Source organism: Dermacentor silvarum, chromosome 5, assembly GCF_013339745.2.
Source record: "Dermacentor silvarum isolate Dsil-2018 chromosome 5, BIME_Dsil_1.4, whole genome shotgun sequence".
Lineage (NCBI taxonomy): Eukaryota > Metazoa > Arthropoda > Arachnida > Ixodida > Ixodidae > Dermacentor > Dermacentor silvarum.
In genome coordinates, this window is record NC_051158.1 from 33,017,244 (window position 1) to 33,043,585 (window position 26,342).

General features: G+C 42.8%; 2 protein-coding genes across 4 annotated transcripts in view; one reads left to right on the forward strand and one right to left on the reverse strand.

The window, feature by feature from the left end:
• LOC119453261 (testis-expressed protein 2-like) overlaps positions 1 to 6,854 on the reverse strand; it is a 43,778-nt gene extending 36,924 nt beyond the window's left edge. Inside the window, 1 exon segment of the mRNA XM_049667675.1 lies at positions 6,239 to 6,854. The gene's annotated coding sequence lies outside the window, so the exon portion shown is untranslated.
• Positions 6,855 to 7,347: 493 nt separating this feature from the next.
• LOC119453260 (serine/threonine-protein kinase/endoribonuclease IRE1-like) overlaps positions 7,348 to 26,342 on the forward strand; it is a 57,488-nt gene continuing 38,493 nt past the window's right edge. For 2 of the 3 annotated variants that reach the window (XM_049667673.1, XM_037715286.2), the window contains exons 1-8: positions 7,348 to 7,737; positions 13,726 to 13,837; positions 14,338 to 14,374; positions 15,096 to 15,253; positions 18,207 to 18,335; positions 19,284 to 19,326; positions 21,253 to 21,314; positions 25,317 to 25,376. In XM_049667673.1, coding sequence (XP_049523630.1) covers positions 7,579 to 7,737; positions 13,726 to 13,837; positions 14,338 to 14,374; positions 15,096 to 15,253; positions 18,207 to 18,335; positions 19,284 to 19,326; positions 21,253 to 21,314; positions 25,317 to 25,376 — 760 coding nt within the window. In that variant the 5' untranslated portion in view covers positions 7,348 to 7,578. The remainder of the gene's footprint in view (positions 7,738 to 13,725; positions 13,838 to 14,337; positions 14,375 to 15,095; positions 15,254 to 18,206; positions 18,336 to 19,283; positions 19,327 to 21,252; positions 21,315 to 25,316; positions 25,377 to 26,342) is intronic. The other variant, XM_049667674.1, reaches the window with a different exon arrangement.

A 26,342-nucleotide genomic window follows, 5' to 3' on the forward strand; every position in this document is an offset into this window, starting at 1 on the left:
AAGTTCACAATGCCGCGACACCCTGCACTCCATCTGAATCGTAGTCTGTTAAGGAAAGCACGACACTATGGCTCCTGAAAAACATGATAGAGGAGCCAACACAATCACAATTTTAGTAGAGTCTCTTTGTAGCACGTACACAGCTGTCATGGGAAACAAATGAACATGTGAAGCTGCGTTAATAACCCTTTAGGCTGCAGCTTTACAGGCCGGTAACCGGAACGAAGCACAAACTGTCTTCTGGATTCTGCTTGCTGCCCTCTATAGGAACCCAGGTAGGTGGGAGGCAAACGAATTTGCCGCACTCGCTCGTGTAAGACCCGCACTTTCTTAGGGGAATCTCAGCAAGGTACGGCTCTTAGACGAGTCTGCCTGTGACTACCAGCTAAAACCATTGACGGAGTCGCAAATGATGTACAGAATAACAAACATTGGCTACCTGTTACACACACAATTATTTAAGATTCAGCACCACTGATCAAGTTGGGCTTCATTCTTCATCGCTCACTCTCTGAATGTCGCTGTTGTCATCACGGAAGCTTATTACGTCCTTGGCAGACTCCCAAAGATGGTTGTTGTGTGAATGCGTGCATTGTACAAAATAATTTTCATAAAACTTCCTTTTCTTTTTTTTTTTTTCAAGATTTCGTATTTTGCTGAGGAAACAAAAATGAAAAACAGAAAAGGTGTTCCGCAAGTTACGCCTGACAACTATGGGAGAGCATTTTTTTTCCCCAGAATTTCAGCATTACAGTGCATTGTGACCCGAGTCGGGTTTTCTCAGAGGCGACGCACCTCCAGCGTCAGCTTTTTTTTTCCAGGATATTATAAAAAGAACAAACATTTATTTTTGGGTGTGCAGAAATGAAAAAAAAAAAATGACAGATAATGGCAAATGCCCTCCTGGTGTGGTCCTCAAATTCCTATCTGACAAAAGCAATGTCAAAGGGAATATGGCGGGACAGAAATGCGGAAACATACTGGTACATCAGTGAAGCTGAAAGGGTTTAACCCTCAATCTGAGCTGTACTCGTCATGGGACGTTGTACCAATATCACCATTGACAAGTAAACTTCGTTCAGCCCGATGTTGTGCTGCTTCCACTTCCAAAGACACCGAGTTACAGGTAAACTGCCCCTCAAGAGCAGTCTTTTATTTTGAATTAATTCTAACCAGGAACCAATAAAGTAATATATTTTCAGAATCGGAATGCATAGAAAAAATTATGACTACTTAAAAAAAATTGCGATATTCAGTGCGCTTTTCAGGAATTAATTTGGGGGTTAAAGCAGTACTGCACCATGACATGTTGCATGAACGGTATTTTTAGCGATGCCTTTAAAGTTAATGCCTTTTCGCGCTTATCGCGTTGTCAGTGGTCAAGACGGTCCGCTCACTGCATGTAAGCACGAAAAGGCACATTAGAATACCGGCCCTGCGTGTCAAAACCCTAGAAAAAAAAAAAAAACCCTGGTAAGCCTCAGAGCGCCCTAAATAATTTACTATATTAGCAACTTTTTGCAAGCCAGTTTTGGTTTCGTTTCCCAGGAAGCGTACATGTATATGCGACACAGAAGGTGGTCACACGGGAACAGAACATTGCAGTGTTTGGACTTACTTGCTCCAGCTCGATCAGTCGTCTGCTATGATGCTACTCATCGCACAGTCTACGTTTTCTCTGTACTTGTGAAAACATGTTTTGCTAACAGAGCTGAATTACCTGGATGCACATTATGCTCACGAGATCACAAAAGTTAATGATGGAGATGCCTGCCCTAGGTGATGTCAATACGATTGGTTATTTCCCACATCCTTCTTAGGCAGCTAGCTAGTTGTGATGCTAATGTTTATCTGCCTGTCTGTTTACTACTCCTTTTTTCCTTATCTAACGGCGCAAATGCACTGCTTCGTGCACTTCCCTATTTGCGGTGGCACAGCATATGAAATAGTCTTGTTAGGCTGTTTTAACCCTTGTGTAGATCTTTTCGTTTCCCCTTGAACAGCACTTTATCAATTTTTGTGCTTGGCTTGATGCTGCCTATACAAGTTTACTCTGAAACTTGTGCATGGGTTGATGGCCGGATAAAGAAAAAATGGATAGCTGGGCAAGTTGTTAAGTTCTCATAATTAGTTGCAGCGTGAGAAATAGGCACAGACTCAGCACTGTTAAAATGGAGTGCAGATAAGCGTTAACTAGAATATCAATGCATTCTGCCAAAAATGTTGAAGACTTACTTCTTGGAGATCATCATCATCAGCCTATATTTATGTCCACTGCAGGACGAACGCCTCTCCTGGCGATCTCCAATTACCCCTGTCTTTGCTAGCCTGATTCCAACTTGCACCTGCAAATTTCCTAACTTCATCACCCTACCTAGTTTTCTGCCGTCCTCAACTACACTTCCCTTCTCTTGGCACCCATTCTGTAACTCTAATGGTCCACCGGTTATCCATCCTATGCATTACATGGCCTGCCCAGCTTTATTTTTTACTCTTAATGTCAACTAGAATATCGGCTATCCCCGTTTGCTTGGAGATAAGCACGAGATTTCTTCTAAATAGATGTCACTTCGTTACTGCTTCACTTTAACTGACATTTCAAGGTGTGCTTCTAAGCGATTTATAATAAATTTAGTTGTTAAAATGTTAAGCAGCTGCATCACTCGGCACATTTTTCTTGCAATAGTGTAATACAGCTCGAACTAACCCAGCTGATGTGACAGAATTGCAATATCTACCACTGCAGATTTTTCAATACGTCTGTAGATAGATAACCTGCTACAGTGGTGAGGAGAGGGTTCATGTACAATCCACAAAGGTCCAAAAGATGACCAAGTGAGTACAGCTGCAGAAACAGAGGAATGACATAGCTATATACGGTGCACTTGAGTACTGTACTATGCTCCAGCACTCCATACCATTACAGAACTGCTGTAATGCTCTAACAAGCATCACTATGCTGTGCACACACACACACACACGAAACCATGTCACACTCGGCCAAAGCCGGCACGCCTCGCTGCCCTTGCATTCCGGCGAGACAAACACTGTCAACAAGATTGTATCTCTCAAAGTCCAACAGACACTACTGCAATCTGCGTTTTCCTCACTCTGTTAGCCTTGCTGAAAATGTTCCTGCTTTGAGTGGCACTACAAAATGACAAAGTTTTTGGTGTAGCTGCCAACATAGTCCACGAGAATATATAACTGATTAGGTTCATAACTGATTAGGTTCATGATGCAGCAGCACAGTGTCCATGTCTGTTCCTTGCGCTGCTACGTCATAAATGGGCCCCGAGACAACTATTGAATGTTGGCTACAGGAGTGCCAAGAACACCATTCCTGGCAAACCTTTTTAACGCTGACGCCAGGAAATCAGGACCACGATTATGTAGCAATGCCTTCTGCTCGATTCTGTGTGCCACTCTTATCACCCACCGTTCACGGCCAACTGACATTCCATTGATAACACTGGCCGAGCCTTAGGCTGACCACTGACAAAACGCAAAAAAGGAATAGCATCGCAAAAAGCATCACTACAATATCACAGCCCAGAAAGCACACCACGTTAACTAATGAAGAAATAACAGCAATAATTCAGATGGGCACCTCAAACAGATAACAGTCAGTTTAGGCCACAAATGAGTGCATCCTCATTTGTAACCTAAACTATGAAAATATCGCTTGACACCCCTCTGTCAATACTGCCGTATCCCCTGTTTACACTTGAAAATTTCCTAATCTCGTGACCTCATCTAACTGTTTGTCCTCATCTGTTGTGTCCTTTCATTGGCACATTTCTGCTGTTATTCTAACAGACTACCATGTTTCTCCTTTGTGCATTACATTGACCTGCCCAATTCTGCTTCTCTCTCTTAACCCTTTAACTGGCAAGATAACAAGGACTTTACCTAGAATGGTTTTACTGCTTTAGTTCTTTACTTTGCTCAAATACATACAAATTGAAATATTAAATGGTTTCTCTAAAAACTAAGCGAGATACAGTTGGTCAAAAATATTGTTGACCAGGTGGTGAAAGGTAAATGTATGGTCCAAAACTGGTCTCTGGTACTTCCTATAGCAAGGTCAATGTGTGCTCTTGAGATGTTTCCTTATGGAGTTAAGAAATAAGAGATTGCTTAAAAAATAAAAATAAAAATCGCATCGTGTTGTGACCAATACATCTGCTGCTGCTTCACGCTCGACATTTTATTGAATAACACTGTTGAGCAGGTACACAAATAAAGGTAAATTGAGAGGCACAGACTAATATTTGGATTTGTCTAGTTTTTGCAGATGCTTTTGTTAGGTCAACAATATCGTTGAGCTACCCAGTTAAAGGGCTAACACACCCAGACAAACATAACGTACTTTCTCTTCACCTATAAACCACACTGCCATCTTTCTCTCCCTAAAGTTACACCCATCCTTTTCTGCTCCACTGCTTGTTGTGCGCAGCAGTTAGCTTCCCGTCATTCATATTTCGACACTAAACACCATCACTGACAGAATGTAGCGATTATATATTTTTTTCAAGCATATCATGCAGTATAAGCTGCTGTTTATGGAAGCACCCCCCCCTTGCCAGATTCCCTCAAACTCAATTTATATTCTTCAGCAGCTTTCCTACTAGTTCAGGCGCCACACTACATGCATAAGGTTTCGTAGTGAGCACGTTCATCCTTTCGAGATCTATATGCCCCGGCCTTCTGCAGCAGATCTAGAATAGGGACACCCGAAATGAACATGGACAGGAAAGAGCAACACCAGAGCACTGCCAGAATATACACTTCGAAGTTGGTTGTACACGCCTGGAGTAGGAACTGAAATTCACTTCAGTAGAACTAAGTGAATCTTAAACCTTAAACCAATTTCATTTCCAGCCTACCGCACAACCTGCAGTTCTCATTGTCAGCATTCCTGACCTACAGAAAGGTCTTGAAAGTGTAGAACCGATACAAGGAGCTTAGGTCAAGTGCTTGGCACCATATCTTACCGCTCTGCACTCTAAACGTTAAACACAGATGGAGTAAGCAGATTTCTTGCACCCAAAGATAAGTTTTCTCTTGACACTCGTTCTCTTTCTTCATACATGCATGCACGTAGAGCAAGCTAGTCTGCCTTGAAGCAGCTGACACAGTGCAACTCATGCTTATGCAAGCATTACGCACTACATCCATGTTGGATGACGCATGGCAGGACATGCTAAACTACTCGTACATGCTTGTAGGCAAGTTTCTACAACTGTGTGTCAGCTTGGAAGCATTTGCTAAAGTGAAAGTTACAATTAGGCGAACTGGATTATCGACCAAACGTATACAGCTGGGTATTCTGAAGATTCTAACTGGTTACAAATGGTAATGAGCTAATAAGTGCCGTTGCGACCACACGTAAAACAGTAACCTCGTATAAAATGCACGGTACGCAGCTGTTAGATGAAGTAGTGCGCAGTCCCGACGTGGTGGCAGTTGGTTCGCAGATCAGATTGTAGCTGGATTGTAACAATTAAATGAGTGTGCGCACCATTTAGGGAACGGATCCAGACTAGCAAAGTCTCCTCTTTACAGCGGGTGGCCAACAAAGTGGCCTCGAGACGTGCGTTACGAAGCGTTGCTTGGGCGACGCTAAGAAAAACCGGCCGGACGTCGTAATCGTATATGTGTTTTTCTTCCTGGTCACAGGCTGGCTGTCACAGCACCTACTCGCGCAAGCTCGCTCCGCGAGTTTTTCCTCGGTTCCGGACGCGTATGATTCATATCACCGAGAAACGACCTGCCAATCGCACGCATGCAGCCAGCCAGCCAAAACGCATTCGCCGATGCGGCGCGCGTAATGACTCAAAAGAGCGCACGGTGACGGAAAAGAAGAAAAGAAACGCTTATCATATGCGGGCACCGGAGACCGAACACAATCAACCGCGACGACACACACACACGTACAGGAATTGAACAACACCAGAAGAAAGACCAACCGGCATGTAATACAGCGCACTAATCGTGAAGAGCGAAAACCACATACAGCGTGTAAGCAGTTCATGTAATAAGCTCTACATTTGCATATAGGTTTCGGAAGCAAAATGCCGAACAAAATGCCGAGAAGCGTGTAGTACGTACTACGCCGCTGCCACCGACAGAGCGTTCTGGCTCAAAAGAAATTAGAAACCGGGGGTATACAGAGGGAACGAAACGCAATTCTCCGATGACGAAGCGCGTAGCGAAGTGGCGCGCGTCAACTTACCAGGCTTTCAACGGAGGCTGTGTGTCGCCTTGACAGGTAGCGTCAGCACGCCGTCATGCCGCTGGCGTCCGCGGCTTGACCGGTAGCGCGATCCGTCCACAACACACGGCGCGGAAGCTCAACAGGTGCGATTCAGGCGTCCCTGCCGCTGGCATGGCCTGTACGGCGGACCAGTGCCGGACGGTTCGGGCGCGTTCGCAATAGGGGACCGGCGTAGTAGTAACTTCGATGAATGACGGAACAAGAAAACCCGCACCGCCCACAAAACGGCGAAAACAAACCTCGCGGTAGCTTCGCAACACGACGGCAACCCACACACGGCGGCAGCTGTGCCAGTCAACGCGACGTACGACGCTTGATGATCATCGCCGCATCTCCCAGCTGATGACTGTGTGCTTTCGCCTGAGGCGATTCGAGCGAGCACGGGGAAGACGACGAAGGGCAGGCTCGATTCCTTTATCTCTGGAGATCGCTTTCAGAGATTAGCCCCTGCGTTGTAGGGACGACGAACGGCGCTTTCATGTCCGAGATAGCACGCACGGCCGCAGCTAAGAACAAGCAACAAATCCAAGATTTTTTTTCACCAGCGAAAGCGGAACCAAAAGCTTTGGTTGCGCCGCTGGGGTTACGCTACGCACGGAGCAAAGCAATCCATTCGTCGAGCAAGAAAAGCGGCGCTAGTTACCAGTCAACTTCCGTGTTGCGTTGTATTTTTTCGAGAGATTAATATAGAAATAAAATGCTGAAAAAAATTCCGGCTGACAGGGCACCTAAGGTATGGTCGTAAAGAGATTGTTTCTGCAAGAAAATGTTACAGGGCTTGTGGCTATTTACGAAGCTAATGTTGTACAATTACGCTTTTAGACACACCGTTGTTACACCACACCTACACTACGCTACACCAAACAGTTCCATATATTATGATGATTATTACTCCGAACACCTTTATGATTCTGAGCATAGAGGAAGAAAATTTTTTTTCCTTCCTGCGTACTGGGCTAGGAGCCTGTCCGGTTTCTGAATATAATAAAGTTTTACTACTACTACCTTCCTCCAGGGTTCTGAGGGCGCTCTGTTCAGAGATCACCGAACGCACTCGAAAAGCTGCTGCTTCGAGACTTACGAACGGAACACACCGGCTCCACAAGTCAACTTTCGCTCGTGCGTGTGTTGAAGTGCGTGCTTTCCCGTGTATTGTGTTGTGATGGTGGTGGGCCGTACACGACGCGAGTGAAAAAAAAGGACCAGCAGCAGGAAACGAGGGAGCGTTCTGCCCCGTCGTGTCTCTAAACACAAGGCGGCTGACTTTACTATGGGAGCATGGTCTCGCGATCGCCGACATGCGACCGCGAATCATGCGCTCCGTTGCTCCCACACGCGCTGCTTCACTGCTACAGCTGTTGGTCGTCGCATTGCTGCCCGTGGTCTGCGCCCTGCACGCCGACGATGGGCACTCGGAAGCGTGGCCCGGAGCCGACGGCGCCGAAACACCGCCTAAGGTAGCGATGCAGTTCAGCCTATGTCTTTCTATCCGTTTCGATTGTTTACGTGTACGTGCCGGAGTTCGATCCGTTATAACGTTTCGCCGATTGCAGCGAGCCGGCTATGTATCGATCCTGCCGAGTTGCCTTGAAGTACGACGTGTGTCGTTCTGGGCTTACGCAATGTTTCGGACGCAATCTAAACTGCTCGCGGTGCGACAAGTGTGACAGCGCGGTTCTAGATTTCGCGTTTATTCGAGCGTGACGGCGGGCGTGAATGCTTTTTTTGGAGAGAGCACATAGTCTCTGCAAACAGCGCGCGTATATAGGCGTTGCAAATTGAGCTTTGGACGGCGTGTGTATTTAATCAGGGGTGTAATGTGTTCGAGGCGTTTCGATGCATGCGAATCGCAGCTGCGAACTTTTTTTTTTTTTTTCTTTTTTTTTTTTTAACAGTCGGTCTAGCAAAAGATTGGCGAGTCGGCCGCGTGTCAAGCAACCGATGACACATTTTGTGCTTAATGCTTTGCATGCGCGCTCATAAGCGCAGCTGCTTTAGAATGCTTTAGTGGCTGGTGGTGTCATCTTTATTCCGTTACTCTCCGTTATTCGGTCAATGCCGACAAGTGTTGTGATAACCCCGGTCGCTAGACTTGATTCTTCGATGTATTGTCGCCCTGTCGAGACTACAGCATCAAAGGGAGAAAAGTAATTATAGGACGAACGTCTCGGCTAACGGTTTCTCTTTCACTTGGAGCAAGCATTTCCTATCCCTCTAAAATATCATGTTGCCGAGTAAAGAACTAGCAGCAGTAGTGAGTAAATCGCGCATGTGTGCAAATTCGCGAGCAACGATCTTGACATCGGGGCGCAAGACATTGCACTTCGAAGGACTCGAATTACCATGCATAGGCGATAAGTGCAATTGAAGAAGATTGAAGAGCTGCGCCTGTCATCGCACAGGTGTTCTCGTGACGTTCCAAGTCATCGTTGTGTCTGTCCCCACACTTGGAGTTTTAAATGTCACATTTCCCGTCAGTCGCCAACAGCACATACGTGTTGCAGAAATTGGGGATTTGAAAGCGTACATGCACTATGTTTCAACACACTTTTTTAAAAGAAAAAGCGAAAGAACATGTCAAGTTGAACAAGAAAGATAGATCAGACATCTGGAACAGCATCTAGTTTATCTTTACTAACGGCCGTCGTAAATTACCAGCATACCCCTGCGATGCCGCTTCTTATGGCATTATTTGGCCAAGGCTGGTCAATTCGTCTTTAAAAAATAATTGCATTGTAGTAGGAAATGAAGGAGAACCCAGTCCATCATCTTTTCTGTACTACTCCTGAATAATGGAGGCCTGCATGTTTGAAAGACTGAAGTTATTGGATTTCACATATTGATGTTGTCACTTCCACGTCTCTGGTCATAAAGAAAAAGAGTAATTTTGGATTGGGGGTGTCGCAGTTTTAAACTGTAGTAAGTGATCTTTTTTTATTCTTCTCAACATAGTCACAAGAGTTCTAAGATAGTAATGTACTACACTGGAATGATTGATTCCTCACCATTAATAGAAAGTTGTAGTCTTGATGCATACACATTTTCGTTACGACATTATCTTAATGCTGGAAGAGCAGAGTGGTGGTGCATCTCACAATACATTGTTGAAGGTGCTTATGTCATCTGGAATTTAAAGAAATGTACCAACACCTTGATTTGAATGCCAATGAGATGATGGAGACATTTTATACAAAAAGGAATGATAGGGTTTTTGTGTGCCAGTGGTCCATTACCCTCATTGAATGCGTAAAGCCACTGTTAGGAATGTAACCACTCAGCTTCCATTACTATACCGGTTTGACACGGCCACTTTTGATCGTGATCGGATCCAGTCAAGATTGGATTCCTTGATCGCAATCAATAATGATTGCTGCTGCACAGTCCAACAATCCTGATCGAGGTTGGGTAAGCCCCAGTGCACCAGTGGTCGGTAGTGGGTCCAAAGAACGTATCAAATTTGTCTAATATGCTGCAGAATTGTAGCATAAAACTCCTTTTCTTATTTAAGAAAATATTATTTTGTTTGTCATTGGGGGCAAGGTCATTATCGTCTGCAACTCTCATAACTACATGGCCGTCAACACCGTGGTCGCCAGCTTACAGTCTCGATCAAGAGGCCCGATCACGATTGTCTGGATCCGGATTGAGCAAGATCGTGATCATAGTGACCATGTAGAAGTACTTGATCCGGATTGAGCTCAGTCTGGATCAGGCCCGATTACGATCGAAAGTGACCGTGTGACACAGGTATTACATAAGGATTCTTTTCTTATCTAATCACTTGCCATTGTGAGTGGCCGACACTAGTGATAATGGAGGCCAGGAAGAATGGAAAATGAAAACAATCGTTACGTAATATGGCTTATGCTGATCCCCTTCTTTCTTTTGTATTGGCGGCGTACAGCCCGTCTGTTCACTGGCTTTTATGAAAGCCCACTTGTTTCTTATTAGAATGGCAAACACACTCATGTGGGACTCGGAAGATACAACCGAATGCGTATTGTGTTTTTGTTGTCATTATAACATCGAATGTGACATCCTTTGGGCAGCGTTGAATGGGCTAGATCGTACACCTTTTTCCGAGACAAAGATTCCTGGACACTACCCCGTGCGTAGCAGTCTTACAAAGCGGTGTGGGTGTTACTTCAGTTTATGAAATTGACTGCCTTAAGTGGCCGAGTGTAGGTGTGATCCCCCCCCCCCCCCACACCCGCATACAGGTGTTTGCACTACTAATGCTTCCCTCTCTTCTTTCATTTCATCCCTTAACCCCCTTTCCCTGTGCAGGGTAGCAAACCATACATGCTTACGGTTGACCTCCATAGCTATCCTATCTTGCTTCCTGCTCCATTCATATAACGAAACATTTTTTTGCCAGTCTGCACGTCATACCAGTCGTACCTGTCCTTCTTTTTTTTTGCATTGATTTGTGCACCGTTTTTGGAGGTTAAATCTTCTAATGTCACATGGGACCACAATGTGTTTAGAAACATGCATGTGTTGCACAACTTTTCTCATTGAGAGAAGAGGAAAAAAAAAAAAAAGAACTGCATGAATGTAATATTTCGTTGCTGGTGCTGTTGTGCAAACAGGTGAATACGACAAGGTCGCTCATTGCTGTAAGGGTTCTGCACATTGTGGTTGCACAAACTGTTGCGAGATGTCTGCATCGTTTCTTCTGTGTGATAGCACCTCTCACAAGTAGTTTAAATAACTAAGCCTTATTAATTAACTGTTTAAAACAATTACTTAAATCTCACTTGCAGAGCTGGTCAATTCTTGAGGCACATCCACTTAGCACGAATCCCACGACCAGTCCCAGTTTTAAGGCCCGCAGACTTACAGAAAAATTGTTGACTCGCTACGCAGCTTCATTTGTCCTGCAGTGTGTAAGCAGAACAATAAGTGTAACATCGTCGTATTGTGCCGCATGTTTGCTAACGGATACCTAAAAATTGGTGGTATGGTGCCTACTATGCGGACGTGCCTCAGCCGATGTCCAGCTTCAATTCCGCAATTTCCACATGTTAACAAACTAAAAAAAAAAAAGTTCATTAGTGAATTTTTTTTAAATAGCCCCATTGTAGGTTATGACACAGTGTTTATTGCCTGTAGACAGGTGTTCCTGAAGCAACCGCAGCACCAAAGGTGATATGGTTCGTAGCTTATCACCATTGGTTGTATATCTTATCACCAGGGTTGCATTCCATATCTTTGGTTGATAAAAATGTAAGGATTACTCTTGCTCAATTATGTTTCCTCTTTATCATTCACCGTTCACGGCTGGTTGATACCAGCGTGAACATGGGCAGAATGCTGCTCGGAAGTATGAAAAGGAATAGCATTTGAATAGAGTGATTGCATTATCCCAGCCTTGGTTACATTATGCCAGCCTGTTACATTATCCAGGCTTGGACCAGGATAACGTAACAAATCAATTTCGATGCTCTTCCTTCTTGTGCGCATCATCAGTAGCCCGAGTGGCACTCCGTTCACATTATCACCGGAATCGGTTAACCATAAACAATGGATGTTAAAAAAGGAATAGAATCAAGCAAAAGGAATTGATACATTATGCTGACATTGGTTTAGAATCTGTCGATGGGTGTTTGGGTCAATGTCATGCTGCTAAGTGCAAACTTTTCGTTAAATTTTGCATTCACATGCATAGAGATCTTCATTTGCATTGCAGCTCCTGTGTTTGAAGTTGCTGTAATATATGCTTCCAAGCTTTAAAAGTTAGGGGGGCAGGGGGAATGAAATGTGAATGGCCAAGGCACAAGAATGTGAAAAGTTCAGTTTCTGTGACGCTGTTAAAAAAAAAAAAATGTCCTCCCAGATATGTGAATGCCCTAGCGTAGTTGGGCCTTGACTCACATGGAAATGCTAGAAGAGAATGGCCGTGGGAGGAAAGTCATATTCATATTAAAAAAAGATAAGACAGAACATCGATCAAAGTGACGTGGTCAAACAGGTGAGATGTTCCAGCTTCCACACAAAAGCCTTGTTCACTGAACATGGCTTCCATATCGACGCTAAAGTGTCCAACCCATCAAATGAGTTTATTTCCCACTTCTTGAAACAAAAAGTGTACGATCGTATCACTCTACCGGTACTATTGCACAAGGCTGAAACTTTGAGGTTAAAAAAGAAACTAAGGACCGAGCGACCAGCGATGGACGAAAATTATGTGCTTAACATTAAGAGACGGGAAGAAAGAGTAAAGAGCAAATGCTGGTGGCTGATATTCTGGTTAAAAATAAGAGGACGAAATTGAGTTGGGCATGGCATGTAATGCGTAGGGAAGATAACCGGTGGTCTATCAGATTTACAGGAGTGCCAGGGGAAAGAAAACTTTCACAGTTGAGGACAGCAGAGAACTAGGTGGTGTGATGAAATTAGGCAGTTTACGGGCATAGGACACAAATTAGCTAGTGCAAGGCCGGGGTAATCGGAGGTCGTTAGGCGAGGCTTTTGTCCAGCAGTGAACATAACGATAACGTAATAAAAGCAGGCTAATAATAATGACTTCCCAACCAAACGAGATGTATCCCAACCAAACGAGATGTCCAATCAGCAATTTTATAAAAGTCGTATTCATTCTTGAATGGCCCATTCTACGTCAATTTTCTTAGCGTACAAAGAAATGCAGTTCATTCGTGGCACACGAAGTTCTGTCTTCACTTATGGTATGGAGTGCGTAGCCATCAAGAAGCTGAAGAGCATCTTGGACATCAGTAGTAACGTGATTAGACGTGACACTGTTTTCTACATTGCGGGAGGCACTGAATATGCTGCATCTGGTTAGTTATTGTCGAGCTTCCACAAAAGGATTCAGCATTAATGAGCACTCTGCTGTTTAAAGCATGACAGACGTCTTTTATTCTGTTTGTCAGTGGATCTCTAGTAATGAGAGCTGAAAAACGCTGTTTATGCATTGAACACCCACATATTTCGTCCCACACTCTGGGAAATAATATCTCGAAACTGGTGTCATCCTGGATATTCATTTGAAGCGGATACGTCTTGCAAGCTCACTGGCTACAATTCACAAATTGCAATATGTGCTGTAAAGTAATTAATTAGGAAGTTGATTACAAAATTTTTGTTAGTTGAATATGTGTTTGGATTTCTTGTGCATATAATGTCAGCCTCTTTGAATAATAATGCAGAAATAAAGACGTTAAAAAAATATCATGTAATAATCCGGCTCCCTAGGACAAGAATTATGGTATTTAGCCTGAGTGATTTTAAAATTTTCGTAAAGCTTAAAAATGATCACTCCGTATAGTAACGCAAAATGCCAGAACATACACGAAACAGAGGAGGATGACTGCTCCTGTCGACTGTCGATGCTAATATATCCTCGTCAGAATGTGAATGTTGCCCGAGTCAAGTGAAATAACTGTCACTGTCTTCGGTGTTCTTTCTCTCATTGTCTGCAGGATGACAGACACCTTGCTGTTGTTGAGCCTCTGATTCTCGTCTCCACCTTGGACGGAACCCTGCACGCCGTGGAAAAGAAGTCTGGTAGCATACGCTGGTCCAGGAAAGAAGGTTCGTGGTTGTTGTTGTTGTCCCATACATAAATACATGGCTCATACTTACATGGGGGATTAGCCAAGAATGGAGATGGATTATTCTCCAAGTGATAATTGACTATAAATTTTCAGGACTGGTGAAGAGTAAGCTATGTGGAAAAGGGAAAATGCATGTTAAGTGAAAGCAACAGCAACTGTGAGAATCGGTGATAATTAGTGATTGAAAAGTACAAAAGGAAAGAGAAAGAAAAGATGTGCAAGTTTAAAAGGGTCATTGGGTGAACTCGATAAAGAATCCATGGGCAGTGAAGCAAACGTACCTGTGGCTAAATGAATAAAGCGTGCACTTATTCTTCTTCTGCGCAGTCTTCTCCTCCATGTCGTTGTTGCAATTGTTGCAGTTGTTGTCATTGTTCACCAAGATGTTCCTGAGACATAAAACACTAATTATAACCTTGATGCCTGTATGTTCTGGCATACTTCACTATAAATGATTTTTTTTTCTGGTGATTTCAGAGCCAGTTCTGAAGGTGCCTGCTGATGTATCTAAAAGGCAAGTAGGAGTTTTTTATCTACTCAGGTAGCACTGTAGCAGAAGTCAAATCATGACAATTTATATTTGCATTATTCAACTTTTAAGAATGAAAATGCGGTCCAAAATGGCGGAGGATTCGGTGGTATGGTGAAAGGAGGAAATTTGCTGACGATAGGGTAGAGTCGAGACCGTGGTAATTTCAGATCACAGGAAGAGGCCTTCATTTTACAGCGGACATAAATAAGCTGATGATGATAGTGATAACTCAAGATATCGGTTAACCTAAATATATATCTCAATATTTCAATTGGCAAGAAATATTCTCAAACATTATGACGGTGCTTAATTAAAAAAAATTTCAGTTTATGGAAAAGCTTTGGTTTTTAGAGCAGGGCAGCATAGCCCTGCTCAAGGCATGCATCGTTAAAATCTGCCCACTTGTGATGATCGGGCTGTTGCTGCATATGTTGACACACACCGCTACTACTAGATGGCAACATTGACCTGGTTGTTGTAAGTCAGGTTTGCGCAACTGAAACTGCGTGTGTGTCGGTCTGTCTGGTGTGGCAATTTAGAATTCTATTTTGTGCCATATATACGTAACCTTCGGTTACTCGACTGTTTGGTAATTCAAGCAAAATGTTTGTTCCAGAAAGGGTTAGAAGCGAAACAATGTTGACAGTAGCATTGCCGCTCTTACAACTTTTACGCGATCGTCATGTCATTTCTCTGCCTTCAGCAGAACAAGTTTTCTTCCGGATCCAAAAGACGGCAGCCTGTACATTTATGGCTTTGGCGAGACCAGTGGGGAGGACGCCATCAAGAAGCTTCCCTTCACCATTCCAGAACTGGTGTCAGCATCGCCCTGTCGAAGCACCGATGGTATTCTCTATACTGGTGAGAAATAATTACTGTGGCGGTTTTTAAATTGCAGCGATTATAGGTCTTGAGTGTCTTGGCGTCTTTGGCAGCAGCAGTGTGTGTGTGACTCGAGAAAACTTCCGGTCACATGTTTTCTACACCCAAGTTTGCAGTGAAAACAAAAGTATTTTGTGTCACAGTTGACTGTACGTACACGTTCATGATGTGTTCAATTACGAGAAACATGGCTTGTGAGTGGAGCTCACATATTTAGCTTTTTTGTGCATTTCGGATAAGATTCATTGATCAATTTCTGTTTTGACTGCGTACCAAAGCTGGTGTCATCCAGAGGGTCCTACATGTTTTGCTGGTTACTGCAACTTGCGATTCTCTTCGTTAACCGCTAAATTTAGCAGGCTGTTCCTGAGGGAAAAATCGGAAGTCCTTTGGGACCTCTGTGTTGGAAACAGTAAAAGGGTCTATATGTAGGCGCTGTTTATGAAATGTCAAAGTGCAACCTTGTCTCGGTTTTAAAGGTTGTGAAGGAATTGATGTTAACAGTCCATTCTAACAGCAGTAATACACAGTGGGCGTAGTTCACGGGCTAGCTGACAAAACAGCTGACTTGAATACCTGTAGTGCATGGGATTTGCAGGGGTTGTTGTAATTGTGAGCTTTTGTTTGCCCAGCACTCTCTTGAGATCATCGTAAACTTGGAGCGTTTAGCATTTGGTGTCGGCACTGATTGCGATGAGTGGTAATTTGTTTTGTTGCAAGTTGTAGCAGGGCCGGTATTTTGTAGCGATGCCTTTAAAGTAATAATGCCTTTTCCCGCTTATCGTGCTTTGTCAGTGGTCAGAGCGACGGTCCACTCGCGTTATCAACGTTGATATTATGAGCGGACCGTCGCTCTGACCACTGACAAAGCACGATAAGCACGAAAAGGCATTATTACTTTAAAGGCATCCCTACAAAATACCGGCCCAGGTGTTGAACCCGTGGTTAAGAGGACATTTGCTACTTAAAAAAAGAAAAAAAAAAAGGAAATATCAATAATAAGGTTGTTCATACTGCTTAGTGATTCTTGAAACTAGATATCAACTTGCCTTTATAGCTGTTCGCTTAGGCCTAATGTCAGATCTCATGATTACGGGCCATCGCCCCTGCAATGCGAAATCAGTGCTAAGCCTGAGCGTGCTTGCTTCATGCATGAACATTATGGATTCATGTTTAAAGCAGGGAAAAACCTTGCCATGTGATGCACAAACACAGGTGTCATGAGTCTGCTACCCTGGCATTACTTTTTGTCATTAACTTTTTCCTCTGGGCAGCTTCTCGCTGTAGAACCTTGCATACGCTTTTTGTGTTGAAGGTGTATTGGTTGCTTTGGGTATGTAGTCCAAACTGTTTTTTGGGTTGGTTGTCTGGAGGCACGGAACAAAAGTGGCCCAACTGGCTCACTGTATCATGCAGCTGTTTCCTGTTTTTTTAGCGGCTTGGTGTCAAGTACATGGTTGGGCAGAAACAGCTGCCCGACCATGTATAGTTAAATAAAAGAAGTAAAATTAGCTGTACGTGAACAACCTTGTAACTAACGTGCTGTTCACTAGCAGGGAGAATAAGGGTATATATTAGGACGGGAAAAAACAGTGCTAAGATGGGATGAAGTGAGTTCGACAGACAAGGCGCTAAACTAACAACCACTGGTTTATTGCAGGGTATGCAATATATACAATACACTGGTTCAGCACAGAAGGCCAGAAAAAACATGGTTTATGCGCCCTGCAATAAACCAGTGGCTGTTAGTTCAGCGCCTCGTCTGTCGTACTCACTTCGTCCTGTCCTAGCGCTATTTGTTCCCGTCCTAATGATGTACCAACCAGCCCAGACCAGCACACTCCTTCAGTATATATATATATATATATATATATATATATATATATATATATATATTAAAGAAATACTGTTAATTCTCTCTTGAGGTTCATTGCAGGGATAGACAACATTTTGCATCCAGAAGTTTACACAAGATATTGCCCAAAAAGTGTCTTGGCTCTAAGCTTTTTCTGCCTAAATTTTGTAAAATGGCTGGGAGTAAGAAAATGCACTTTGTTGGCCCAGTTCAAACATGGAGAAGCTGCATGCTTAGGTCTTAAAATACTTGTGCAGCTTTGAGCAAGAATAATAAGTGGATCCATCTTGCTTATTGCTCAGTGAGGGCCTCGACTTTGGCAGCCCCGATGCTGTTAAGTAACATACAAGGATTTATTGGCCAGTTGCCTTCTCCCAAGTTCACACTCTACTAACTGACACCTGCGGTTGAAAGGGTGTTCCACTTACACTCCCATGAGTGTGAGCGGTGCTGGCTAACACTGCTGGGCTCGTACGTGGTAGATTAATAATTGGTAAGCCACAAGCGTAATGCAGAAGACGGGTTAGGCTCCAACTTGCGGCAGGTTGTCTTATCGTCCACTTTCATTTCCTTTTGCCTCATTATTTCTACACTTCAATTGAAATGGAATAGTAAAATTTCCCTATTTCTCTATGGCTTCAGTGTCGGTTACTTTCGTAAGATTTCGCGGCTTTTGCAGTTCGTGTAGCTTGAAAGCTTGTGAGATGGTTTACATTATTGTTGTAACACAGCTTAAGCAGGCTTAAGTGAATAAAAAATGCTGTGATTATAACTATGATTATAAGGTGTTAAAGTGAAAGTAAAAGTATATCATTGTATTCAGACTGCTTTTGTTCCCCTTCGACGTGCAGTGTAGTAGACAAAGCCAATTGTGTAACTGGCTATCACCATAAGCGGTGTTTTTTATACTGCTCCGCATTCCTGATGTCATTAGGACATCTTTTTGAAAGCCGTCACGGACGCTCTGTAAATTATATTTTTAGAAAGATCTTAAGGTGGGGGGGGGGGGTACCACAGTAATGACACTTTCTACGGTGACACTTCTATCATGACATCTGCCCACCGTGCTGTGTTCAGGTCAAAAGCTGGACGTCTGGTTTGCCATCGACCTATTTACTGGAGACAAGCTGGAGACAATCTCGTTTCACGGCTCGGACAAGGTCTGCCCGGTGTCTTACGAGAAGGCAATCTTCGTTGGCCGGACAGGTATGACATGCCACCGTGCTGGTCATTTCCGCGTGTCTATTGCAGTCAGTGTCTCTTCAAGTGTGTTTCTCTGCTTTCTTGCTTTTTGTTGTTTCAGCATACATGGTCTGTAATTCTGAAGCATGTATTGACTCAATTCCATTTTTTGTGTGGTTCCTTCATTCCTTTCGGTTGACAAAACTGTGCCAAATCAATAGCCCTTGATTGAAATAACAAAGGGCAGACTGTTGATTCCCCTTGAGGGCAAACTTCATGAAGGCGAATTATCTGATGATGTGAACTCTTTGGGCAGCTTTGTTTAGTTTCCCATAGATTGAACACACTTCTGCTAAAAGATAAATGAACTGCTAAAAGACACATGAACTGCTAAAAGACGAATGAACTTCCAAGACAACATACTTTGCATACACTCATATCCCCTGTTACAGAGAAAACCTTGTTAGTATCCTGCTATCAATAACGGCTGAGGTATGCTACGAAGGCCTGTAGATTATTAGTTTATCCGGGAATTTCAGCCTAATGCACCATGTCAGTCAGTTATCGTTGGCATTGTTGAAGAATTATTGCAGCTATGATGCATTTATGACCAGTTATAAGTTGCCTTTAAGAATGGACTGCACTGAAAATAAGTTTACTGCAATGGACTGAAAAGAAGTTTACTGCATTGAATTAAGGTTGTGTGGTACTCTCAACGTTAAAGGCAGCCGATATGGTGTTGAGTTTGTGCTGCAGAGCATAGCATGAGTGAAATATTCTCTCTGTCGAGGTCTTTGTGTACCATAACCGTATTAAGCGTATCGATAGTGCACAGAATGCTAAAGGAGTGCTTCTAAGACCAAGCGTATGGAAACAACCACTTATTTCTTTTGCATCTTATCTCCTCAGTGGCAGTCAATGGCTCTTTGTGGTTTAGCGAAGCATTTCGGTATCTGTCTTCTCTTTCTGCAGAGTTCCAAATTGCCATGTACGACAGCAAGACAGGTGAAAAAAGGTGAGTCCTTCGGGCGGACTCCCTCTCCTAATTGGATGCATGTTGTGCATCATTATCTGCTCTTTACTGAAACGTTGCCACATGCAGTCCAGCATATTCAGTTGCTTTCCATTTTTTCTTTCTCATGGAAATAATGTAAAGTATGCATTAATTGATTAATTATACCTCAAGGGTCTCGAAGGAGCATCACTGAGGGGTGGGCAGTGAAAACTGCGGTTCTTGGTTAGCGTGTTGTACAATGACTCCCGATGGCTGTTTTAAACTGGGTACAATCTGTTTACAATGGTGACAGAGTCCGGAAGGCCCAGTCTTGTGCAGTATGTAGGAAAAGGTACTTCTGGAAGGTCGTTGCATGGGTTCATTTGGGGTATTCAGCATTGGGTTGGCTATGGTGAAATGTTCGATGGGTTGGTCTGGTGAATGCACTGCCTGGTGCCAAGGAATAGAAAAATTTATGATAGAGACACAGGCATGCAATTTTATGACAGTAGGAAAGAGGCGGAAGGCCAGGCTGAGATTTTATTGCAGATATATTTATGCTGTTGCATAATTTCTGTATGGACATAACTGATATTTCAAGAGAAAGAAAGATGGTAGCATGGGTTAAACAGCAAACGGGGGAAGGGTTGCTAATATTCTAATTGAGAATTGGAAAAAGGAGTGGTATTAAGCATATTATGTAATGGATGGAGCAGATAACTGCTGGTCTTTCGGGGCAACAGATAAGGCAGGAGTAATTGGAGACGGCCGGGATAGTCCTTCATCCTGCAGTGGACATGAAAGAGGCTGGTGATCATGATAATGGCAAATGCATAAACCATGTAAAATTATTGAACTTGCTTCAGAATTGTTTTGGCAGGGACGTGACGTTGTGTACCTTGCCACTAGTCCCGTAATACTTGCGATACTTGGGGGACCAAACATAGAAGTACGCCTATGCTGACAGGTGCTTGTTGTAACTTTAACACACCAGTCCACATATCTGTACTGAACATGCTTATTTGTGTGGCATGCTCCAGCCGGAAAAATTTTAAACCTGTGATGGCGTGCTGTGCCTAGAAGCTGTCCAGTTATGTTGCAAGCAGAATGTTTATTTTTTCTTTAGGGCTTGTGGTTGTACTTACCTACCTTCGTGCTTTTCTGCTTTCTTCCCTTTTTCGTTTTTTTTTTGTACATTTGCACTTTTACTGCACGATGTACTACGAGCATGAAAACATGCAGAACAGTGAAAGTTAAATGCACTGTGCCATGCCTTTCTCATGACCACGTCCACAAGGGATGCCAGGTTCATGAAATTCCATCACTTGCTCGCCTAGAAACCCTTGTTGCTTTCAGCTGAGTGTGGTTTGCTGGCCATCCATCTTACTGCACGCCTATTAATGTAGGCACACTTCGAAACTGTGCTCTCGCAAAATTTGCATGAATTTATTTTATTTAGTATTTAAGAATACCACCACTCTCATCAGATATTATGGCAGGAAAAACGTAAAACTTGCATTTACAGATATAGCTTATACACAATGAAACGTATTAATATAAAGATCAGAACAATTTGAAATAGCAGCAGTCATTTCTGTTGCAATAACTATAACGATGAAATTACCACTGTTTATGCAAAAAATCTGTACTGTTTCAAGAACTGAAAAGATGCACAACTCAGTCAAACAATAATTTAAAGAAAAAAAAAAGTCATCTTGAAAGCACACAAGTGTGGCAGAACTCTTTCTAATTTTGTAATTAGAAAATGAGCCGAGAAAGGAAGAGAAAAAAACTATCCATAACACCTGTGCTCACTAACGATGAAGAAAAAAAAAGTGCGCGTTGTAATTTAAATGATCAAATTCAATGGTTCTACAATGACAGTCAGCCTATGCATGACGTGCTCCATTGTCTTTCTGCTCACATCGCTTCGCTTTATGGATGCAGATGGAATGCCTCCTTTTTTGACTACGCGGCCCAGACGGCACCAGACTTGGCCAAGGATTACGGTGAGCCCGCCTTTCCCATTCCTCGACGCTCGTGTTTGATTGTTTGTCGAGAGCCTTCTCGCAGTCGCGCGCTGGAACGGAGCGGCTGTTGCAGTCGTCCATCATTTGCCAGCTGCACGTGTTCTACTTTTTCTTTCCCTTTATCGCGTGTCTTCTTGTGTTGTTTGTTATCTTGCTTTTTATTTTATTTGTATTCGTGAAGTACAAGCAGAGAGAAATCACGTCTGTCACATTCGAACAGCACAAATGGTTGCAGAAGTTACAGATGCAGCGAATATTTTTATTCGTTTGTTGTGCCGTCCGTTCTCCTGCCATCTTCGCTTCCTGCTCAGTTTGTGCACCTTCTCCTCGTTTCGCAGGCAAATAAAACTTTACGGCGTTTTTAGCGTTTTTTTACGGGAAGTTCAAATAGGTCAGTGTTCCAGATGGCTGCTGCCATAAAAAAAAGCCTTTGTGCTAGAATTGAGTACTGTGAAGCAAGGTGTTTGTGCTTTGAGTTTATGCGTTATGACTAGGGTTGTGCGAATATTCTGAACTTTCGAATAACGAATCGAATAGTCATTATTCATAAATGCAAATATTTTTTTAAATACTCTTAAAATATTTCAGAATGTCAACTGCACCCAAATAAGCATATAATTGGAGCAAAAGTGCAGTAAATTTTTACCCTTGCGGGCATAGTATATACATGAAACATGAGAACTTGCATAGCAGAGCAAGCTACGTCACTTAGGTGGCCATACTTTACAGGCTATACAACGATCGCTCGCATTCTCTGAAGAACCCTGTGCATGCGAAGAAACTACATGTTTGATCCTAATGCTTCATTTGTGCTTTTAATAAACAACACTTCATAACTTACTATGTAATGACAGAAACTTGCTAACCTTAAGAATACTGGGATGTGAACATCGTTGTGTATTAATTGTGATAGCGGCTCTTCATTATTGAAAAACTATTAGAAAAGTATTCAGTATTCGATTTCATTTGACTCTCTTCTGGTACTATTCGATTCGCGTTCGATTCTGTCTCAAAAATCACTATTCGAATGCCCCTAGTTATGACCGATTGTTTCTCCTCGACAAGCACGAGGTGCGCCTTCTTGTCGGTGATGTCGAAGCATCTGCGGTTGTGTTCTGCTTAGGTGCCGACACTCAGCTGGTCGTCGCTGAGTGTTAGCTGCTAGTTAAATCCTCAATTAACCAAGTCATTCTTTTTTCCATTGTACTTATAGCAATTAGAAGAGTGTTTAAGTAAAGGTACCCATCAATGAAAAAGAAAGCACATTGAAAACTTCAGGAAAATGTGCGACGAGCTCCCTGCTCAAGATTGGCAGCATTTTCACAAATTCATTGCCGTTCGGGATGTGTAGGCTTAGAGTGAAATTCCAGGTGGTCATGTTTGGAGTGGCAATCCCAATTTGCAGGGGTGCAAGTTGGAATCAGCTGGCCAAAGATATGGGTAATTGGAGATCGCTTGGAGATGCCTTCGTCCTGCAGTGGACATAAAAATAGGCTGATTATGATGATGATGATGTTTGGAACTGTAATGTTCTTTAGCAGTTTTAAGGGGAAGCTTTAACGCGAGGTGAACGTCAATTTCCATATTCAAGTACATGCAAAGTACAGAAATACTTTTATGAGAACAGTCACCTGACTGATTTGAAGTAATTTTGTTGCACTTGAGAGAGAAAGTTAAATTCTACTAACTCTTGGAAGCAGAATTTTGATTTAGGGCCTGCAGTTTCTTAAAATGATCTAAAATTGGTAAGTTAAAAAAGAAAAATAAACATTGAAGCTCGAAGTTTACAAATGTCTAACTCTGCACCAAAAATAGACAGTTTTTTAAGCTGCATCTGGTATAGCATCTGAAGCAGACAAACTTGATATATGAATTTACAGATTATGTTTAATTGTTAAGTGTTTATGAGGGTTCTGCAGAAGTTCTACTGAGTTCGTGGCATATTTCATAGTGATGTACAATGTACATTTTGTCTGCTTTAGGTGTATTATTGTGGTGCAGTTTATGAAATTGTGGTATTATTTAGTACTGGAATTAAAGGGTTGAAAACTTGGTACCTTAGCTTCTTTAAATTTTGCAAGTTTCAGCAACTATTTCAAAGAAAAGTGACGGCCTAAATAAAAAAAAAATCTGCTTTACGATCACTAGATTTTGACTTTTTTTTTTTTAAATGCAGTGAACCTCATCGAAATTGATGCAGTGGTTGCCCGAGAAAAACTATTCGAGATAAACGAAAACATTTTCCACAATTTGGTCCCGAAACAGCACAAAACAACAGGACATCAAAAAGGGACCGACCACTGTGCTGTTGTCTCATGTCATGAACTAACCAGCCGACTTGCGTACGCTTCTGCAGTTAATTTTCCGACAGCCTGTCGTTTGTGGCCATGACTGTCAGCAGTTCAGGGATGTGCACTGATGAGTTAACTAACCAAGGATATCTAATTAACGTCTTGATTTATTACTTTAGAACACATGCTGCTTTTGCGAGAATTGAAGCCAGTCAGCGCTGAAGGCATGTTCGTTTACTGACAAATCCTAAGAGGCAGTGACAGTTTTGGAATATCTATTCCTGAAATGTGCGGGCCCTATGCTTTCCCATTCAAAAAAGACTTATTGGGCTCGCCTGGTTTGTGCCCCGAGATGCAGTTGGTCTTTACTGGTTAGACCCTGGTTCCAGTTGGTTTGCGTTTTGGAATTGGACCCAGTGAGATGTTTGACGTAGGTTTCACGTGTCATTTTCACCAAAAGCCTTTCCATACACAGAGTGAAAGACTACTGTGTAGGAATTGTCTGTCTCACTGGGCCCTGTAGGAGTGCTTGGCATCTAATATGACTTCATTTTGATGCGCATGCATTAATTCATCAATGAAATTATCTTATTGGCGGAGCCAATACAGGAGACATTACAAACAACCCTAAAACACCGTATAAAGGAGAGACTGTTTCTGGCAAATCCGTTCCATGAATTCCTACAGGGTGGAGGAAAGCTTATGAAAGAGAAAAATTGTCAACCGCCTGAAATTTAGTTTGAAGCTTAAAAAGGAAATCTATGCGGGTTTCTCAGAAAGAAGGCCTTGCAGTTGAAGAAAAATTTGTTATGGTCGGGGATGGACGAACCAGGACCAATTTTTCTTCAACTGCAAGTCCTTCTTTCCGAGAAACCTGTATGGATTTCTTTGTAGCTTCGTGCAACGATTCAAGTGGATGACAGATTTTCCCTTTCAAACATTGTTTATCACCAAATACAAACAGAGGAACCTTGGACAGTAAAATGCATGGGGAACATTGCAAAACAGTTTCTTCACATCAATGACATAACAAAGCATTAAGCATCGTAATTAAGCAATGTACTGGTCAGCCTGGGATTGCCCCGACTGTGGGATTGTCCAAATCACATTAGAACAGTCCCCTTGGCAGCTGCAACCGCAGGTGGTGGTTTCACATTCTCCTGCTGATGGGACGTTAGGTGTCTTGCTCAGCACTCTGACTTCACGCTTGTTAAGGTAGCAGAAGTGTATAAAAACAGAGTGTTTGTTCTTCCACTTCAACGCCTCACATAGTGTGTTGTGCCGTATCGTGTTATACTTTTCCATGGCAACGAATGTATAGCATCGTATATCTCTACAGTGTTGCGTAATAGATGCGTAGTGCCTATTGGCTCCACCAAACACAAGTTGTTCAAAAACATTGTGAAGACAGATGTAGCGTTACATATGTAAAACTGTCAAATCTGCTTTGGTTGTGAGTGCCTGCTAAAACTGCTGTGGGCTGGAAAATTGTGACATTCAGAATATGGCACTTTAACTGCCCATGTGAAGTGTCACGCCTATGCTAGGGATAGTGGCAGTGCTCAGAGATGCGACGACATTTTGCTGCAGTGATGCTAAGAAACGTGTCAGCTGGCTTTCACAGAAATTTATGTTCCTTTGTTACATTCATTTTCTTACTTTGTTAATGTGCAATGATTATTCTTTACAGACTTGGCCCACTTCACGTCGAGTGAAAGTGGTCGGGTGCTGACATTTAATAAGGACACTGGTGAGATCGTTTCTTCTTTTTTTCAAGTGGTGGACTGGGATTTGTGACCACGCTGACACTATATTGATGAAGTTTGCCTGCACTAACCTCTGGACAGCAGAACTATAATATGCCACTTTATTGAGAACAGCATCTAAGAAGTGACCACAAAGTTCGGAGCATTTTCAGTTAACACCTCTTTTTTCAGCCAGATTTGCCATTTAGAGCACTTTTTCAAGGGATGAGCAACAGTGGAAATGTTATTTTGCTGCTCACTGGGGATGCTTCTGTCTCTCATACTCATGTTACATTGCCGCTTTCAACTGCCGTCAAGCCCAAAGACAAATTAAAGTGCCTGTAATCGTACAGCTGAATAGATTCATTCGGCTATTACATGGTGCATTCTGAGTTCATTGACTCGCACCTCTCCAGACACATGATCATACCTTGAATGTATTCGAGAAAAAGAAATCTGTGAGTGTGCTTGCACCATTTTATTTTGGTAACGAATAATGTCCACATAACCTTTCATATGCAGAAATAACCTTTGCACTCATGTTTTTTTTTTTTTTATCATTCTACAGTTAAACCTGGATATAACGAAATTGACAAATTCCCGAAAAACTTTGTTATAAAGAGGATTGCGTTATATGCAGGTTCAGCACGAAAATTCGAAAAAGAGATGCTTACCGTATTTACTCGATCCTAACGCGCCCTCATTTGTAACGCGCACCCGTTTTCCGTTTTCGTCGAATCACTCATCCTTGGAATGTCGCACCAGGTACTGGATGCGTGAACGCGTGTCGTTTCGTACAAGCGCGAGGCATCGGAAACGAAGAGCGAGCGTCACGATGACGTCATAGCGTCGTATAGTGTTACAGTAGAACCCCGCTGTTACGTTCCCGGGGGCTGCGTTTTCCCGGCTGTTACGTCGTTTTCGGCCGGTCCCGGCACAGCTCCCATAGAACAAAATGCATTGGTAACCCC